Here is a 20,717-nt window from a genome sequence, read left to right as displayed (position 1 = left end):
TTGCCCCTCTCCTTGAGTTTGCCCCGGCAGTGAGATCGCCTGGACCAGCTGAGTACAGCTGGAGTCTTGTAAGCCAGTTCCACGGCCAGCCTTGAAGGGAACTGGCAGCTTCCACCTTGGAATCTGGAAGCCTAAGCCACATGAAAGAAGTTTAACGATCCTGCAAAGACCACATGGCAAGGCGCTGACACTAAGCTAAGGGGCGGGACCCAGCGGAACAGGTCCAGCCAAGCGCTGCCGAGACGCCACAAGTGGGAGTGACACCATCTCCCACCCTCCAAGGAGGCACAGCTGACAGCGCAACACCACTGAGCGATGCCAGCTGATGCCACAAGGAGGAGGAGAACCTTCCCAATTCCTTATGCACAAAAGTGTGAGATAAAACAAAACAGTTCTTTTAAGTCACTGAGTTTGGGGAGCAATCTGCTTTGCAGCACTAGATAAGCAAGACAGAATTTCATATCTGAAGGTGGGGTGCTGCCATGCAAAGCTTCTACAAGTACAAGCGGCTTCTACAAGTACAAGTGGCTTCTACCTGGGGATGTGGGAGCCCTGTGAGCCGTCAGACCACCCTGCTGGAAAGAGTGCATAGAAAGGCCTGGAGACCGCATGAAGAGGAAGGGGCGAGCTGGGCCCAGCCTCTGAGCTGTACCTGTCAGGACACCAGGTAAGCCCTCTCGGACCCATGAGACCAGATAATCACAGAGACAAGAGCACACGGATTAGAAAATCACAGAGACAAGAGCACACGATTAGGCCTGGCTGAGCCAGGCCTTGACTCAATTCCCAACACACAAAATCAGGAGACAGAGTAAAATGGCTGTTCTTTTAACACTAGGTTTTGGGGTGTTTTGCTATGTGGCGATTAAAAAAAAAAAAAAAGACCAGTTACTAGAAAAAAGAGTGAACGTAATTTGAGATGAATCACCCAAACATATATACATATTTTGAAGATCCGTTTATAAAGAAGACATTAAAGTATTATTAAATCAAATCAATCTCATTTTGCCTCATTAAAACATACCATCCAAATTTCCTTCTGGTTTCAATGCCGTCTGTGGAGATGGCTCACTAAAGTTTGGACTGTTTGTCTCAACAGAAGAATCAACGGTAGCTGATGGGTTCATTTCAGGTGAAATACATTTTATTTTTTCTTCTCCAGTAATTAAGGGTTTGCACTCCTCCCCTTGAGGAGAAATCTCTGAAACAACAAAAAGATGAAAATTCATGCTACGTTCTCAAAGTGACTTGAATTTTATCTGTAACAGCACTTAGAACAAAGTTCATTATTACAGCAGGTAATTACTGGGTAAGTTCTGTAATGTACTAGAAATGAATAAACGATTAAGGCACATGATAGCCACACTTAATTCAAATTGGAAAGGCATTTTTGTTATAAAGACATTGTTTTTCAGGCTTTTCGGATCAGTTAGAAAAACGTTTGCCTTTACTTAAAATCACAGCTCTCATTAAATTCAAAAGAGAGATAGTACTGAAACTCACCTGACAAGTGTTCTGGACTTAGACATTTCAGCATTAAAGCAAGTTAGCACACATCAGTGTCCTACCCTTTTTGAAGGTCTGACACCTAGTCTAACAGCGGATTTGGCGTGTCTGGGTGCTGTTCTCCACAGGCGCACCCCGTGACACCGCTGCTCTAGTGCCCAGTTCTCTGCAGCAATATACATCCCCTCTAAGCTCTGTGCCTCCTCTGTACCACTGATGGCAAGCATGACTGTGCAGCATGACCGAGCTGTACAACTGAAAAGGGTATTTTTCTAAAACTACGGTGAAATACACACGTGATATGGTTGACCCGCATGACTTTTCTATTTGCTGGGATTGGGTCTGCATTATGCCCATGGATAGACATTTTAATGATTATGAATTATAAAAATCCCTTAAAATAAAAAAATTTAAAATCAAAAATTTCCCATGGGATAGAGACATATTTCAGTGTCAAGCATAAAGATTCTTAAATATACAGAATTAGGTTACAACATTCATATGTGTGTGATTTTGTAATAATACTCTCAAATTAATAAAAAGAGATTTCAATTTCTACCATTGTTGTATGAATGTAATTTTATTTTTTAATAACCACACTCATGTATGGTTTTGATTATCCCAGTTGAGTTACTGTGTATGTATGCACAGGAATGTTTTGTTCAAACATATTTTTGAATTTTCAATAATCATAAATCAAATCTTACCTTTATGTATAAAACCCTTTAGGTAATATAAAATGTATAATATTATACATAACATTCAGAATACAATTATTTTGACATGTTGGTTTGTATTTTTAATGTCCCAGTTGCAGTATTTAATTATTTGAAACAGACTGAAACTTGGTAACAGTCAATAAAGCTAAAAAACCCAAGTGGTAAAAAAAATAAACAAACAAAAATAAATTTCTAAGGTGGCTAACATACGTTTCTAAGGTGGCTTACTTGCCTTTTCCTTTAGATGAAACCTTTACATATATATATATAAATGTCAGAATGATATATTTATGTCAAAATGATATTTTTAAAATTATGAACTAACCGTTTTTGTGTGTTTCTGGTAATTGCTCAGAGACTTCCCATACTTTAAACTGACACCAGGAGAGGTTGGATTCAGCTCAGAACAGCTGACTGCAGTTACCTGGAAGATGCCCAGGTCAGTCCCGTTCATTCCTTGGAGAAGCTCCTTTCCAGCTCACTACGGGGAGCTCCCCTAACACCCATTCCGTCTTAGCTAATCTGCTGGACTTCTGGCTACACCAGTAAGCCTTCCTGTATCTATCTGGGCTGGTCAGTACATCTCCATGACGTTTTCTTCCCTCTCCCTCAGTCACTCCAATGCTCTCATCTCGGAGATCCTGTCATTCAGTACAGCTCCTCAAAAAGTTCACTGTTAAATACCCCACCTTCTAATTCCCAACATCCTGTGTTTCCACTCACCTCCCTCTACTACCCCAACTCTAAAGAATGTTACCCGACCAGGACCTAAAATGCACTGATCCTACCATGGTTTCTCTCCCCATCGTCCCCATTAAAATCCATCTACAGCCCATCATTAAAAACATTCTCTTCCATACGTCCTCAACTCACGGTATTCACGGCAAAACCCCAACTCCACATCAGTTCCATCTTCTGCCTGCCATGTCTGAACACATGTGGCTGGAACAGTTGGAGAAGAACACAGAGCCTTGCTCCCTGGTCCCAAGTTCAATTCATCATCACGGAAGTCAGGTGGGGCCTTGGTGTTGCCCACGTCCTTCTGTAACACTGGGCTAGCAGGCAATGCCCGGTTCAGTTAACTCCTTAGGAAACACAGCTGCGCACACGTGCTTGTGAGCTGCTTTACCTCTTACTTCTTCCTGGCCCATGAGAACAAAACTACAGTGCTGCCCAGGTTCTGGAACATCTTCCCTTCACCAAGCCTCATCAACAATGCGACAGTGGCAGAGGTCACATCTGTGCTCTGCTCATTCAGTCTAAGTGTTCTGCTATAAAATAATGTCTATTAAAACCAGGAACAAGGACGCCAGACAGCACTATGATTACTGAAGATTGCTCTGGAGGGTCTAACAAATGCAGTGAGAAGGAAAGGGAATAATCAAATAAATACTAGACAAAAAAACCTATTTCTTATTACTGATGAGACAATCTGCACATTTATAAGATTTACGATGTCAAAGAAAAAAACTTAATAGATTTAATGAAATAATTCAGTAAGGAGTCTGGCTATAAAATTTTACATAGCTGGGTAATAGAAAGAATAGCTTTATTTTAACTAGAAATAACAACCTAGGGAAATGGAAAAAATACATCATCTATATTATAATAAAGACAAAAATATACCCATTGTATAAAAATAAATTTACCAAAAAAGCTTTTAGAACTTAAATGAACAAAACAAAATGTTACTGAAAAACACAGAGCAAGACTGGTGCAAAAAGAAAGACGTACTTAAATTCTTGAAATAAAAAAAATTCCAAAAATCATGGGGACTTCCCTGGTGGTCCAGTGGTTAAGACTTCGCCTTCCAATACAGGCAGTGAGGGTTCGATCCCTGGTCGGGGAACTAAGATCCCACATGCCGCGGGGTGCAGCCAAAAAGTTAAAGAAAAAAAAATTCCAAAAATCAATATACAAATTTAATACAATTCTAATCATAATACTCAATTAGATAAAGTGAACTTAAAATTCCTTTGAAATAATAGTTGTCTAAAAACAACCAAGGATGGGACTTCCCTGGTGGCACAGTGGTTAAGAGTCCACCTGCCAATGCAGGGGACACGGGTTCGAGCCCTGGTCCGGGAAGATCCCACATGCTGCAGAGCACAACTAAGCCCGTGCGCCACAACTACTGAGTCTGGGCTCTAGAGCCTGTAAGCCACATCTACTGAGCCCACGTGCCACAACTACTGAAGCCCATGTGCCTAGAGCCCACGCTCCACAACAAGAGAAGCCACCACAATGAGAAGCCCACACACTGCAATGAACAGTAGCCCCTGCTCGCCGCAGCTAGAGAAAGCCTGCGCACAGCAACAAAGACCCAACACAGCCAAAAATAAATAAATAAATAAATAACTTAATTAATTAAAAAAATACTACTATAAAAAAAATAAAATAAAAACAACCAAGGAAAATATTTTAGAATTCCAGCTAGGTTAAAGATTATATACATATATGCATGCACATGTGTACACATGTCTGTTATCTATCTATCTAATCCAAAGATTTGCCAAATTTTTCACCCAATAAAGGAAGTTCAGAAGATATAAATAAAAGATATACTTGCATGAAAATTTTAAAAAAAGAAAAAAAAACTCTGTACGGCCAAAAATAGCATAAAAATAAGTGAAACAGCAGAGGGTGGAAAGAAACTGTGATGATATACTAGATAAAGGTTATTTATACCAGATTAAAAATTCACAAGAAAAAAAACTGGAAATGTAATATAAAAAAGGCAAAGAATATACACACAATTTACTGAGAAGCAAATCAAAATGGCCAAAAGACTGTGATATGATGAAATTCACTCACAATCAGAAAATCACAAATGGAATCTTAACTTGTAAGACTGGTAACAATGAAAAAAAAGTGATAATATTGACAAGGCCTGCTTAATATTTGAAAATCAATCAATGTTATTTGTTACATTAATATAATCAAGGAGAAAAATCAGACAATCATCTTAATTAAGTCAGAAAAAGGGTGAGATAAAATTTAATGACTCTTTATAAAATAACACTAGAAGGGAATTCCTTAATCTGAAAATGGGTATTTTCAAAAAAGACTTGAGTTAACATGATACATTTTACTTCCTTGAATCAAGAACATGACCCTTCTATTCAACATTCTATTAAATGGTATTTTTTGAAGAGAAGTTGTTAATTTTATTATAGTCCAATTTATTCAGTCCTCTTCTTTACAGTTGGCATTTTTAAGGACAAGTTTAAATGGACAAGCCACTAAAAGACAAAATATATTTACAACACATGTAACTAACAAAAGGCTTCTATCCAGAATATACAAAGAACTCCTAAAAACCAAAGGGAAACCAACATAATGGAAACATAGGCAAGACACTTGAATAGGCACTTCAGAAAAGAGCATATGCATCTTAGTAAGAAATTTTTGGATATGACACCAAAGCACAAACAAAAACAAAACATAACAAAACGGTGGGTCTACATGAGTAAAAGCTTGTGCACAGCAAAGGAAAAAATCAACAAAATAAAGAGGTAACCTACGGAATGGGAGAAAATATTTGCAAATTATATATCTGATAACAGGTTAACATCTAAAATATTTAAGTAACTCAAACAACTCAACAGCAAAAAGATGGACATATTAAATTTTTTTTGCCATTATTAATGACAGCAATTTAAAAATCGGCAAAGGAACTCAACAGACATTTCTCAAAAGAAGACATATAAATGGCTAACAGATATATGAAAAGGTGGCTCAACATCACTAATAATCAGGGAAATGCAAATCAAAACCACAGTGAGAGATCATCTCACTCTTGTTAATACAGCTATTATCAAAAAGAGAAGAGATGACAAATACTGATGAGAATGTGGAGAAAAGGAAAACCCTTGTGCACTGTTAGTGGGAATGTAAATTGGTGCAGCCACTATGGAGTTCAGTACTGAGGTTCCTCAAAAAACTAAAAATAGAACTACCATATGATCCAGCAATTCCACTTCTGAGTATTTATCCAAAGGAAATTAAATCAGTACCTTGACGAGGTATCTGTACTCCTATGTTCACTGCAGCATTATTCACAGTAGCCAAGACATGGAAACAACCCAAGTGTCAATGAATGAATAAAGAAAATGTGGTATATATATACACAGTGGAACATTACTCAGCCTTAAGCATGAAGGAAATCCTTGGAAGATACTATTCTAAGTGAAATAAGTCAGACACAAAAAGACAAACACTGCATGATATTACGTATAACTGGAATCTAAAAAAGTCAAACTCAGAAACAGACAGTAGAATGGTGGTTGCCAGGGGCTGGGAGGTGGGAAAAATGCAGAGATGTTGGCAAAGGGTACAAACCTTCAGTCATAAGATGCATAAACTTCTAGAGATCGAATACACAGCATGGTTAATTACAGTTGCCAATAATGTACAGTACACTTGAAATTTGGTAAGAAAGTAAATCTCAAGTGTTCGCATCACACACACAAAATGCTAACTATGTGAGGTGACGGGCATGTTCATTGGCTTGATCGTGGTGATACACGAGGTATACTTATGACAAGACACCATGTTGTAAACCTTAAACATATATAATTTTTAAAATTTGTCAATCATAACTCAATAAAGCTGGAAAAAGAATTAAAAGCCATATGAATGGCTGTTTTACTCTGGATGCAACCTATTCCCACGGCCACACCCAGTTGCAAAAGGAAGCTGGGAAATGATGTCTCTGCCTAGGCAGCCATGCTCCAACCCAAATCCGAAGTGGGCATGGGGGCATGGGGAGATGCTAGTACTAAAAAGGAAGGAGGGAGGATTGGACACCGCAGGACAGCAGCGATTTCTGACACACACACACACACACACACACACACACACACACACACACACCATGTCCCACAGATGCCAGTAAAATGGGGGAATATATCAAGAAAAAAGAAGCCATGGACTCCAGACAATAAGAGATCTAACATCAGGACAGATCTAACATCAGGACAATAAGAGATCTAACATCAGGACAATAAGAGATCTAACATCAGGACAGGTTAGGGGAGAGGCCAGGATGACATCTCTCCAGCAGGTCACAGGAAAAACTTGTCTGGTTTGGAGCCGGTCAGAGGGGATTCCAAAGAAATGGTTCCAAGATTAGACCCATATAATACCTAATGTATCTGGATGATCTGAGAAGAGATAAACATATCTAGGGAAGAGTCTGGCAACAAACTAGAAATAAGGTTGTGAAAAACAATGCAATTATTCACTAAAGGGAAAACAAAATATTGTGCAAGAAAGAAAAGTAGTCATGGTACAATTACCGCAGCTTTGATTAGAATATACATGGTCAAAGTAATACCAACACTGTACGATGATTTCACCAAAATTACAAGTATATTTGGAGGATCTGGGGATAGGAAGTACAGTTGTATATGGTGAGATCAGGGGAAAAAAAACAGATGGAGGAAAGGCAGCTAAATTCTTATCTTCCAAAGTAGGAAGTCCATAGATAATGTCTAAAACTAAAATAATAATAATAATAATAGTAAACACTTCTAAAAATCAAGAAGTAATAGTATAGGTATATGATTTATAATTATGTCGATAAATAAGAAAACAAATAGTTAAAAGAACTGAAAGTGGCTGACTTTGGGAAGCAGAAAATAAGGTGACGAGTGATGTCTAGGAACTGCAGTTTTTCGTAAAAGACTTCCAGAGCTACTTGGCATTTTTAATTATGTGTACAGATAACTTTTATAACAAGAGAACTAGATTTTTAAATAAAAACAAAATTTATGTGATTAACAGGAACATAATCTCTAGGTAGCAAGGTTCTAGGTAATTTCAATTTTCTACAGCACAGTTTTTGGTATTTTCTAATGTTTTACAATGAAAATATACTATTATAGTCAAGGGAAAAAAAAGTTAGTTTAAAAAAATGTAGGGACTTGTTTTCCTGGCTATGACAATGTAACTCATATTGGATTAATTGCCCACTGAAAATAAATATCAATGATGAACAACAACAAAAAATATTTAAAAAGCTGTTTGGAAGCACTGGAGAGTAAGTGATGCAGGCAGGGCGCACTGGGCCACGACGGAGAGCAGCAAACACTAGGATGAGCTCCACTCCATCCCAGCTTCCCTGCGGGCACTTCCTAAGTCCAGCACAGGCAGGAGGCAAGTCTTACCGGGCTAATAAGCCTGCGGCTACAAAGTGACCCAGACTGCAAGGAAAAAATCACCAAAAAGTTCCCCTCAGCACAACAAAAAAATCCCCTCTATTTTCGGCTAACTCCTAAACTATGCATTCATTCACAAGCAACACTCTGGGAAAGCCAGCATAAATCGGCAGCCAGGAGGGTGACGTGCTGGGCAAAGATGAGCAGCTGGATGGTGCTGGGAGGGAGAGTAGAGGTCAGGTCCCAGGAATGCGGAGGGCATGGTGAACAAACATCATTAGCACTGAGAGGAGGTCTCAGACAGATCAAGGTGTAGGAACAAGGGCTACCGCTTGGAAACAAACAGGCCACAACTAACTTCAACGGTACCAAGGTCATCTGCTGGCATTATTTAGTTTTAAGAAGAAAACTTAATCTTCTTTGAAGAAAGATAACATTACCCAGAGGCTATTAAATTTTTCATCCACAATGTCTGGCATCCAATCAAATACTGTAAAACTCAGGTACAAAAATTCTAACCTGCGCTGTGGTTTTTGTACAGCCTACAAGTTATGAAAAACGTTTACATTTTTAAGGGCTGTAGAAAAATTTTAAAACAAGAAGAATATGTATGGGCTCACAAAGCCTAGAATATTTACAATCTAACAATTTATAGAAAAAGTTCACTGCTCTATGTTATAAAGCATGGTTTATAAAAAAGAAACAGGAAAAAATGACTGAAAACCAAGAAAAAGAGACAACAGAAATAGAACAGATCTAGCTAACAACAGAAACAGATCTAGATGACTCAGTTATGAGATTTATCAAGGAGGGACCTTAAAATAAGTGATTAATATGGCCAAGAAAATAGAGATGGGCCAAATGGACAAATCCATGAATACTTTCAACAGAAAACTGTAATCTATAAAAAATATGAAATGGACATCCTAGAACTGAAAAACACAGTATCATATTAGGAACCCACTGGATTTGTTTAACAGGTTAGAGAGAGCAGAAGACAGAATCAGTGAAATGCTAAAGGGCTCAACAGATTTAAACAGACTGAAGCAAAAAGGAGAAAATGTAAAAAAGCAGAACAGAGCACAGAAGACATGTGTGACAAACTCAAAGGGTCGAATATATGTAACTGGAGTCCAAAATGAGGAAGAGCAAATGGGAAGAAGCAATACAGGAGGACCTAAGGGACATAATTTTCCCCAAACTCAAAAAAGATACCAACCTCCAGGTTTAAGAAGCTGAGAAAGCCCAAAGCAGGTTAAAAGCACAGGAAACTCTACCTAGGCATATCCTGGTAAAACTGCTGAAAATCAAAGAGAAACTACTAGATCAGCTAAGAGAGAAACATATATTCCTTTCAAACAAACAAAAATAAGACATAAAACTGACCTCGTTATGGATACCGGAAGAAAATGTAACGACACCTTTAAAGTGCAAAGAACAAAATGAAATAAAGCAAAAACAAACCAACCCCCCCCCCCTCCATCTACCTAGAGTTTAATACCCAGTGATAATACTCCTTAAAGCTGGAGGTGAAATAAAATCTTTTCAGACAAACAAAAGCTGACAGAATTTACGAAGAGCAGATCTGCACTACAGGAAATACTAAAGGAAGTTCTTCACACTAAAAGAAAAAGATATCAAATGGAAGTGTGTGACTTCAGGAAGGAATAAAGAGCACTGTAAAGAATAAAATACGGGTAAATGTAAAAAAATATTGATTGTTTAGCATAATAACAACAGTAATAATGACGATGCCTTATGAGCTGTATAAGATATAAAAATAAAATATATAATCATAGTGGCATAAAGGGTTTAGAGGGGAATAAATAGAATAATATTGGTAAAAGGACTGTGCGTGGTTTGAGAAGGGATATAAATACTAAATTTAGGTATATATAAATGAGCATTATGGTAGAATTAAGCAAGGATGCAAATTGTAATCTTTAGGACCATGACAAAGGGCAAATGAAAAACGTACAATTAAAAACAAATAGAAGGACCTCCCTGGTGGCGCAGTGGTTAAGGATCTGCCTGCCAATGCAGGGGACACGGGTTCGAGCCCTGGTCCGGGAAGATCCCTCATGCCGCGGAGCAACTAAGCCCGTGCGCCATAACTACTGAGCCTGCGCTCTAGAGCCCACGAGCCACAACTACTGAGCCCACGCGACGCAACTACTGAAGCCCGCACGCCTAGAGCCTGTGCTCTGCAACAACAGAAGCCACCGCAATGAGAAGCCCATGCACCGCAACAAAGAGTAGCCCCCGCGTGCCACAACTAGAGAAAGCCCACACGCAGCAACGAAGACCCAACGCAGCCAAAAATAAATAATTTATAAAAAAACAAAACAAACAAAAAAAACCAAATAGAAGAAACAAATGAAATGTCTGATTAATCTAAAAGGAGTGAAAATAATGAAAGGAAAAAAACAATAAAGAAACAAAGAACAGATGGGACAAATAAAAAACATATAGGGACAAACATATACATAGGCTAAATCAAAGCAAATCAGTAATTACATTATATGTAAATAAATTAAACTCTCTGAAAAAAAGACAAAGACTGTGGGGCTGGATTTCAGATAAGAGACACATTTAAACATAAGGAGTCAGAGAAAATGAAAGAAAAGGCTACAGAAAAAGATATACTAAGGAAACATTAACCAAAAGAATGCTTGCTGGTGTAGCTCTGTAATAGGACATAAAGCAGCCTTTAAAGGAAGTAATGTTACTAGAGATAAAAGTGGACATGTCATAACAATAAAGGGTCAGTGCAGCAGGAAGATGCACAAAGTGACCAGTGCAATGATCTAAACACTTTAAGGCAACAACTTAAGTTGCTATGCACTAAATAACTTAGCTTCAAAGCATAAATATCAAAAACTGATAGACTTAAAAGGAGAAAATGTAAAAATTCACACATACACTTGGAGATATTAATGCTCTTCACTCAGTACCTGATACAACAAGCAGACAAGTAATCAGTTAAAAATACAGGAGATCATGATTAAACAACACAGAATATATTGGGTGGGCCAAAAGGCTCGTACATTTTTTTCCCGTAAGATGGCTCTAGTAGCACTTAGTTGTCTTTAACTTCATTCAAAACAATTTTGTTAGATTGCATGTGACAGCTACCATATCAGCGTGCATTTAAAAAAAAGACCTACATTGACAGATGAATGGATAAAGAAGATGTGGCACATGTATACAATGGAATATTACTCAGCCATAAAAAGAAACAAAACTGAGTTATTTGTAGTGAGGTGGATGGACCTAGAGTCTGTCATACAGAGTGAAGTAAGTCAGAAAGAGAAAAACAAATACCGTATGCTAACACATACATATGGAATCTAAAAAAACCCCAAAAAACCTAGGGGCAGGACAGGAATAAAGATGCAGATGTAGAGAATGGACTTGAGGACATGGGGAGGGGGAAGGGTAAGCTGGGACGAAGTGAGAGAGTAGCACTGACATATACACACTACCAAATGTAAAATAGATAGCTAGTGGGAGATCAGCTCAGTGCTTTGTGTCCACCTAGAGGGGTGGGATAGGGAGGGTGGGAGGGAGATGCAAGAGGGAGGGGATATGGGGATACATGTATACATATAGCTGATTCACTTTGTTATACAGCAGAAACTAACACAACATTGTAAAGCAATTACACTCCAATAAAGATGTTTAAAAAAAATTCAACTCCACAAGCATTACTCAAGCAAAAAAATAAATAAATAAAATAAATAAATAAAAAATAAAAAGACTTAACAAAATTGGTGAATTTTTGTGTAGCCATTTTAAATATTGAAGATGGAAGAAAAAAAAGCAACATTTTCAGCATATTATGCTTTATTATTTCAAGAAAGGTAAAAACACAACTGAAATGCAAAAAAAGATTTATGCAGTGTATGGAGAAGGTGCTGTGACGGATCGAACATGTCAGAAGTGGTTTGTGAAGTCTCGTGCTGGAGATTTCTCGCTGGACGATGCTCCACGGTCAGGTAGACCAGTTGAAGTTGATAGCGATCAAATCGAGACATTAATTCAGAACAATCAACGTTATACCACGCAGGAGATAGCAGACATACTCAAAATACCCAAATCAAGCACTGAAAATCATTTGCAGCAGCTTGGTTATGTGAACTGCTTCGACGTTTGGGTTCCATGTAAGTTAAGCTAAAAAAATCCCTTCTTGACCATATTTCCGCATGAGATTCTCTACTTAAACGTAATGAAAATGTTCTGTTTGTAAAACAAATTGTGACGGGCAATGACAAGTGGATACTGTACAACAATGTGGAACAGAATAGACTGTGGGGCAAGTGAAATGAACCACCACCAACCACACCAAAGGCAGGTCTTCATCCAAAGAAGGTGATGTTGTGTATATGGTGGGATTGGAAGGGAGTCCTCTATTCTGAGAATCTTCCGGAAAACCAAACGATTAATTCCAACAAGTACGGCCCCCAATTAGACCAACTGAAAGCAGCACTCGACAAAAAGAGCCCAGAATTAATCAACAGAAAACGCATAATCTTCCATCAGGATAATGCAAGACCACATGTTTCTTTGATGACCAGGCAAAAACTGTTACAGCTTGGTTGGGAAATTCTCATTCATGCGCCATATTCACCAGGCACTGCTCCTTCGGATTTACATTTACTTCGGTCTTTACAGAATTCTCATAATGAAAAAAAATTCAATTCCCTGGAAAACCGTAAAAGGCACCTGGAACAGTCCTTTGCTCAAAAAGATAAAAAGTTCTGGGAACATGGAATTATGAAGTTGCCTGAAAAACGGCAGAAGTTGGTGGAACAAAAGGGTGAATAGGTTGTTCAATAAAACTCTTGGCGAAAATGAAAAATGTGTCTTTTATTTTTATGTAAAAACCGAAGGCAATTTTTGGCCAACCCAATACATACATAAATACAGTAACTGTGAAATACATATTCCTTTCAAATGCATATGAAACATTTACAAAAGAGACCATAAATTGGGCAAGAAAGCAAGCACCAAACATGTCAAAGGACTGAAATCATGTACACTATGATGTTCTGTAACCACAACACAGCGTACAAAGCAACAACAGAAAGATAACTAGAAAAACCCCAAAATGTTAGGAAATTAAATGCAAAACACTTGCAAATGGTCCACTGACACAAAAGAAATCACAACATAAATTAAATTTATGATTTAAATCTTCCCACAGAGAAAATACCAAGTCCAGATGGCTTCACAGGTGAATTCTTCCAAATACTTAAGGAAAAAATAATACTAATCTTTCACAAAGTATTCCAGAATATAGTCAAAATGGGAATGTTTCTGTCAATAATAAATGCTGCCTGCCATATCGATAAACAAAGTAAGCCATCACATTACAGCTGCCCCAAAGGTGAGCCCTGAGGGGACTCAGGATAGAAACAGGATGCCCCCCCCATCAAACAGTCACTGCTGTAGCCACTCCCCATCCCCCTCCGCCCCCCTCCCCAATGGTGCACCCTGAGGGGACTCAGGATGAGAAAACACAGGATTCTGGCCCCGCACAGCTGAGGTGCATATCGAAAGGTAAATATCAAAAATAATTATTTCAGTGAGCCCAGACTCTTGCATCTTCCCATACATAGAAGAGTGCTGAATTCCTTAACTTGAGATGTCTGGTTTTCTCAAATTAACAGCAATCTTTTGAAGTTCTGACTATCTAGTGTTTGTTCCAAAAACCCCTATATATCCTAGCTCCTCTATTAACTCTTTGGAGCAGCCCCTCAGAGCTGTCTGAGATGCTGTGTCCTGGGTTTAAGTCCTCAGTTTGGTTCACCAAATAAAACATAATTCTCAACTTTTAGGTTGTGCATTTTTTTTCAGTCGACATTTCCCACCTTGTTTCATAAGTCAGGAAAACCTTAATTCCAAACCACCATAAGCACTTTACAAAAAAGGAAAATTATAGGCAAACTTCCCTCATGAATTATTTTCTTGGGTAGAGAGTATAGGTGTTACATGTTAAGAAGGGAAGAATAGTCAAACTGAACAAAAATTTTTAGAGCAACACCATCCATGGATTAAATATTTAAAGCCAAATAGAGAAATTCTGGCAAGATAGCAAAGAACATAATTTTTTTTGTTTTATTTTTTTAAATTTCCCTGAACCCCTCCACAAAACAGACAAAACCAAGAGAACCAAACACCCACAAATAACATCTAAAGCAAATCTAGGTGACCTCACAGCCCCCAAAACACATGTGAACAGGAACAAATCACAGTCAGCTCCAGACTTAGGTGGCAATAGCATCTGTGCAAAAGAAAGCAGAGGGAAACAATGGGGCACCCGACAGACCCCAGATCAGGAGAACCCCAAAAAGCCAGCAAGTATTCACAGGTAAGCACGATTGGGCAATATAAGGAGAGTAGCCAAAACAGGAAGTGTTTTTACACATTCCAATTTTCATTTAAAAGGAAGGACCAATGGAGAAGTCAAAAAGGGTGGGGCAGTCTGCTCCTAAGAATTCTCGAAACTAACCACCTGAAGCTCCCTTCGAGATCAAAGCCCCACATTGAGGAGAAATTGCTGGAAAGAAAATCCAAACTGATCTGTGCAGGGATAACAGAAACAAAGGACAGAGAAAAGAGGGGGAAAGGAGCAAAGACAGAAGAGCTCAGACTCTATGAGGCCATGGTTTTTAAACATGCCACAAAAATAACAGAAGAGGAAGCTCAAGTTATAAAGTTAGAAAAGCTATTTTTACCCACTCTTCCTTCCTAAAATTTTAGCAAATCTAATTTCACATGAAAATAAGTAACATAAAAGGATCATTGTTAAATTCTATACAAAGTTACTGTCAGAAAAAAAAAAAAAGAATAAGAAGTAGAATAGGGGGACTTCTCCGGTGGCACAGTGGATAAGACTCTGTGCTCCCAATGCAGGGGGCCGGGGTTCGATCCTTGGTCAGGGAACTAGATCCCACATGCATGCCACAACTAAGAGTTTGCATGCTGCAACTAAGGAGCCCTGGAGCCACAACTAAGGAGCTGGCCTGCCGCAACAAAGAGCCGGTGCAACCAAATGAATTAATTAATTTAAAAAAAAAAAAAAAGAAGAAGAAATAGAATAATGTCCCCATAGATGTGTTTCCCAACTTTGGCACTATTGGGTCAGATAATTCTTTGTTTTGGGAGAACACTTGTTACAATATGCACTCTGTGTGGCCTCTCTCCACTAGATACCTATAGTAATCTTATCAGTGACAACCAAAAAGTCTCCAGACAACGCCAAGTGTCCTCTGTGGGCCAGAGATAATAAAAATCCATGAAACAAATTCAAATTATAGCCTACTACTTAAAAATCAAATAGAAAAACTAGGAACATGGTAGAAGATATAAGAGAACAACATAAAAATATAAATTACAATATAATACAATTACAGTGAGAAAAGAATCAGAAATGAGGCAGTTGATAGAGCTCAGGAAAGATTAGAAAAGAAGGGAAAAAATCTGAAAAATAAAGATTCTAGAAAAAACAAGATCATATAAGCAAAACACACAATGTCTTAAGAGATATGGAAGGTAAATAGGAGAAAAAAATTTTAATTAAAGAAAAAAATTGACAAAAAGGATTCAAGAGAAAGTGATAAGCAAAAAAGATCCAAAATATACCAGAAGTTCCTGAAGTATACTTAAGGAACAGAACAAAGAACTCAAAAAACTATAATTCAAGAATACTTTCCTAAAAAAGACTGGAAACTACATATTAAAAAATATACCATGATGAAGAAAACTACAAAACTCTAATGAAAAAGACCAAAGAATAACTAAGCAAATGAAGAGATATTCCATGTTCATGGATAGGAAGACTCAATACTGTCAAGATGTCAGTTCTTCCCGACTTGATATATGGATTCAATGCAATTCTAATTAAAATCCCAGCAAGTTATTATGTGGATATCGACAAACTGATCCTGAAGTTTACATAAAGATGCAAAGATCCAGATTAGTCAACACAGCATTGAAGGAGAAAAACAAAGCTGGAGAAATAACACTACCCAACTTCAAGACTTACTAAAAGCTACAGCAATCAAGATAGTGTGATACTAATGAAAGAACAGCAAACAAATCAATGGAACAAGCAGAGAGCCCAGAAATATAGTCAACTAACATTTAACAAAGGACCAAAGGCAATTCAATGGAAAAAGGACAGTCTTCTTAGCAACAAATGGTGCTGGAACAACTGGACATCCACAGGCAAATAAACAACTTTACACTCTTCACAAATATTAACTCACAATTGATTACAGACCTAAATGTAAAACTCAAAACTATAAAACTCCTGGAAGATAACTTAGGAGAAAATCCAGGTGACCTTGGGTTTGGCAATGACTTTTTAGATACAATACCAAAGGCACAATCCATGAAAGACATTTAATAAGCTAATTTCATTTATCTTAAAAAACTTTTGCTCTGTGAAAGACATTGTCAAAAGAATGAGAAGACAAGCCACAGACTGGGAGAACATATTTACAAATGAAATAAAAACAAAGGACTGTTAACCAAACTACACAAAAAGCTCTCAGAACAAAAATAAAAAAACAACCCAGGACTTCGTTGGTGGCGCAGTGGTTGGGAATCCACCTGCAAGCACAGGGGACACGGGTTTGAGCCCTGGTCCAGGAGGATCCCACATGCCGCGGAGTAACTAAGCCCATGCGCCACAACTGCTGAGCCTGCGCTCTGGAGCCCACAAGCCACAGCTACTGAAGCCCACATGCCTAGAGCCCGAGCTCCGCAACAAGAGAAGCCACTGCAATAAGAAGCCCACCCACTGCAACGAAGAGCAGCCCCCACTCGCTGCAATTAGAGAAAGCCTGAGTGCAGCAACAAAGACCCAACGCAGCCAAAAATAAATAAGTACATAAATAAATTTATATTAAAAAAATCCATCACCTTACACAGTTACCAAAAAGAATTAAAAAAACCAAACCAAAACAAAAACAAACCCAATTAAAAAATGCGCCAAAGATCTGAACAGACACCTCACCAAAGAAGATACAGAAAGCAATGAAGCCTATGAAAAGATGTTGCCCATCGTATGCCGTTAGGGAACTGCAAATTAAAACAAGGTAACACCACTGCACACCTACTATGGTGGCTAAAACCCACAGCAGTGACAACAACAAATGCTGCTGAACGATGTGGAGCAACAGGAACTCTCAGTCCACATGGGTGGGAACGCAAGATGGCACCGCCACTTTGGAAGACAGTTTGGTGGTTTCTTACACAACTAAATATACTCTTACACCATACAATCACAATTGGGCTCCTTGGCATATACTCAGATGAGGTGGAATCTTATGTCTACACAGAAACCTGAACACAGATGTTTACAGCAGTTTTAATCATAATTGCCAAAACCTGGAAGCAACCAAGATATTCTTCAATAGGTGAACAACCTATTAAATAACCTTTATTGACAAACTGTGGTATATCTATACAATGGAATATTATTCAGCACTACAAAGAAATGAGCTATCAAGCCAGGAAAAGGCATGGAGAAAACTTAAATGCATATTGCTAAGTGACAGAAGTCAGTCTGAAAAGGCTACACACTGTGTGATTCCAACCATATGACATTCTGGAAAAGGCAGAACTATGGAGACAGTATAATGATCAATGGTTGCTAGGAGTTTGGGAGAAGGAAGAGATAGTCAGGTAGAACACAGGGGTTTTTTAGGGCAGGAAACTATTCTGTATGATACTAAAATGGTGGATAAAGGTCAGTAAATATTTGTCAAACTCCACAGAAAGTACAACAGCAAGACTAAACCCCTAAGGTACACTATGGATTGGGGTGATAATAATGTGTCAATGTTGATTCATCGACTGTAACACATGCACCACTCTTGGTGGGGAGTGATGGTTAGAGAGGCTCTGCATGTGTGGAAGAAGGGGGTATATGGGAACTCCCTGTACTTGCTGCTGAATTTTGCTGTGAACCCAAAAATACTCTAAAACAAAAGTCTATGAAAAGAAACAAACAAACCAACCATGTACTAAAACAAAAACAAAAACAAAAAACCAACAACAGAATATATTTTAAGAAATTGGATTTTAAGGAAAAAGATATCCTTTGAGTATCCAAACAAAAAGACCAAGCCATTTAAAAGGAAAAGAAAGTAAGACTGTCACCAGACTTCCTGACAGCTATGCCTTAAGTCACAATACAACAGTGTTATCCATTAAAGACATTCAAGGAAAGGAAATGTAAGTCAAGGATTTATATTTAGCCAAACCTACCTTCAAGAAGAAAGTCTTCACACAAACTTATGAACATGCAAAATCTTTGGCTGCATTGTTCACATGAGCTCCTCCTAAGGAATCTATCACAAAAGAGCTTCAACAATCAAAATGATGAAAGAGACAGTGACATAAGGATTGGAAGACTAAGGACAACACAAGTCCATCCTGTTTGTCATTTAATCCACAAAACAGTCCTGAATGACAGTGTTTCCATTCTACACACCGAGCACCTGGAAGTCAAAGTCAGGAATTTGCCCCATGGTTGCTGGCAAGTGATGAAACCAGAACTTTCTTTCCATGACATGAAGATGCTCTCACACATGTTAACGAAACCTTTGCGTCTTTGCAAATTGCCTAGAATTTCGTCCTCTCCCCTAACTACCCAGTGGGCTCTTTTGTATCTTTGGCCCAGCTCAAAAGCACCTGCTCTCTCTGTGGCTTTCCCTGACCCAAAAAGCCTAGCAGCATCAATGACACGGGACAGTACTGGTAACCCAGAGCCTCCTCGGCTGTGGGCCCACACCGTCTCACAGGCGACACCTCTGCCACACACGATCTCCGTGACGCCAACAACTGTAACTTCTTTGTCTTAAAATCTCAGCACAGAGCATATTCTTGTAATTAAATGTAGTTAGAAGAAAAATTTTAAAAACAGCAGATGACAGCGCCTGGAAGCCTTCCACTATCACAGATAAAGTCAATTACATAAACATCTCTGCACTACCTCTTAACTTTGTGGGTACTTCTAATCTTGCCCTTTTCATGCAATATTACCCTTTATTTGTTTTCATTTGTGTCTGCCTTCTGAGAGCAACGACCATCTTTTACTCTTTGTAGCTTTACCACCAAACACATAATAGTATGCACAGCTAATAAGTATTCAGCAGTTGGTAAATATGATTTTTAAAAAGACAAATCATAAAAAAAAATTTCAGTTCCAATTCTATGTAGATGGACTATTTGTATGGAGAAGGAGAGTCCTGCTTTCACACTGCCTAACTCTTATCATAGACCATTATTACATTTATTTAAGCAATAAAAATTTTACATAAGAGGAATCTGAATTTAAATGTAATAGTTCTAATGGGAATGAACATATTTAGGACTTTTAGACTACCAAATAATCTGAAATTTTTATTATTTTTGAAATGCTTTAGCCTGGAGGCACTTCTTTCTAAATAACGCCTGGGGCATTTGAGAACAGGCTCAGACTGAGGTGTAGGAATTTGTTACTAGTATTGTATTTTTGGTTGTGATTGTTATTTGGCATCAACTGCACAACTTCCAGACCCAAGAGTGTGAACAAATTGATTACAAATATACACACTCATGTACTTGCCCTTTTTTCAAACAAATGATTTTATACACTTTGTTCAAATTGTTTTTTTTCCCTTTAATATTAAAGAAATGCTATAATGATTAGCAGCTGGGAGGTTCACTCTTAATAAGGAAAGAACAACCTACTTTTGCTACTTCTGTAATAAGTATGTAGGTTCATTTCCGGAGCTAATTGTCAGCATCTGGCTAATTCCTTTTTACATAATGTGAGTAGCTTCACCTCCCAGCTTATTCTTGTGTCAGTTTTGGATATAAGTTTCACTCTAAGCTTTAAGGAGAGGCAGATAAAAAGAAAGAGAGGGTGGGAGCGAGCATGAACCCACAGAAAAGTGACATACACACACACACGTTCAAGCCTTGACACAACTTCCAAAAAAGAAAATCCATCTTCGACTCCCTCTTGGTTTGAGTAAGCTGTGAACTCCTAAAACACCTGTTTGATAACAGGAGCACTCCCCTCTTGGCGCAGCTGTAACACTGAGACCCGTCGCACTCGTGAACCACAAGCGCGTTCCTCTTGCCTCACACCAACGCATCCTCCCAGGCCTAGGACAACGCCTGCCGCGCCTACGACAAGATCTTTCAGTCCTTCAGTCCACTCGACTCCTGAATCCCCATTAAACATACACCACTCATCTCAACGCACTGCTACTCCATCTTTCTTCACGTGAAACGGCATTCTGACGGCTCTATTTTTCCGGCTCCCCCT

At 38.4% G+C, this 20,717-nt stretch overlaps 1 protein-coding gene across 12 annotated transcripts in view; it reads right to left on the bottom strand.

Annotated features, from left to right (window-relative positions):
- The window catches only part of NEK1 (NIMA related kinase 1), a 223,059-nt gene that overhangs the window by 36,367 nt on the left and 165,975 nt on the right, over positions 1–20,717 (bottom strand). For all 12 annotated transcript variants that reach the window (XM_082468835.1, XM_082468834.1, XM_082468832.1 and 9 more), the window contains one exon: positions 1,025–1,201. In XM_082468835.1, coding sequence (XP_082324961.1) covers positions 1,025–1,201 — 177 coding nt within the window. The remainder of the gene's footprint in view (positions 1–1,024; positions 1,202–20,717) is intronic.

This window comes from Balaenoptera physalus (genome assembly GCF_965194825.1).
Source record: "Balaenoptera physalus genome assembly, chromosome: 7".
Lineage (NCBI taxonomy): Eukaryota > Metazoa > Chordata > Mammalia > Artiodactyla > Balaenopteridae > Balaenoptera > Balaenoptera physalus.
Note: the sequence above shows the minus strand (reverse complement) of the source record. Positions and strands in the feature narration are given on the sequence as shown.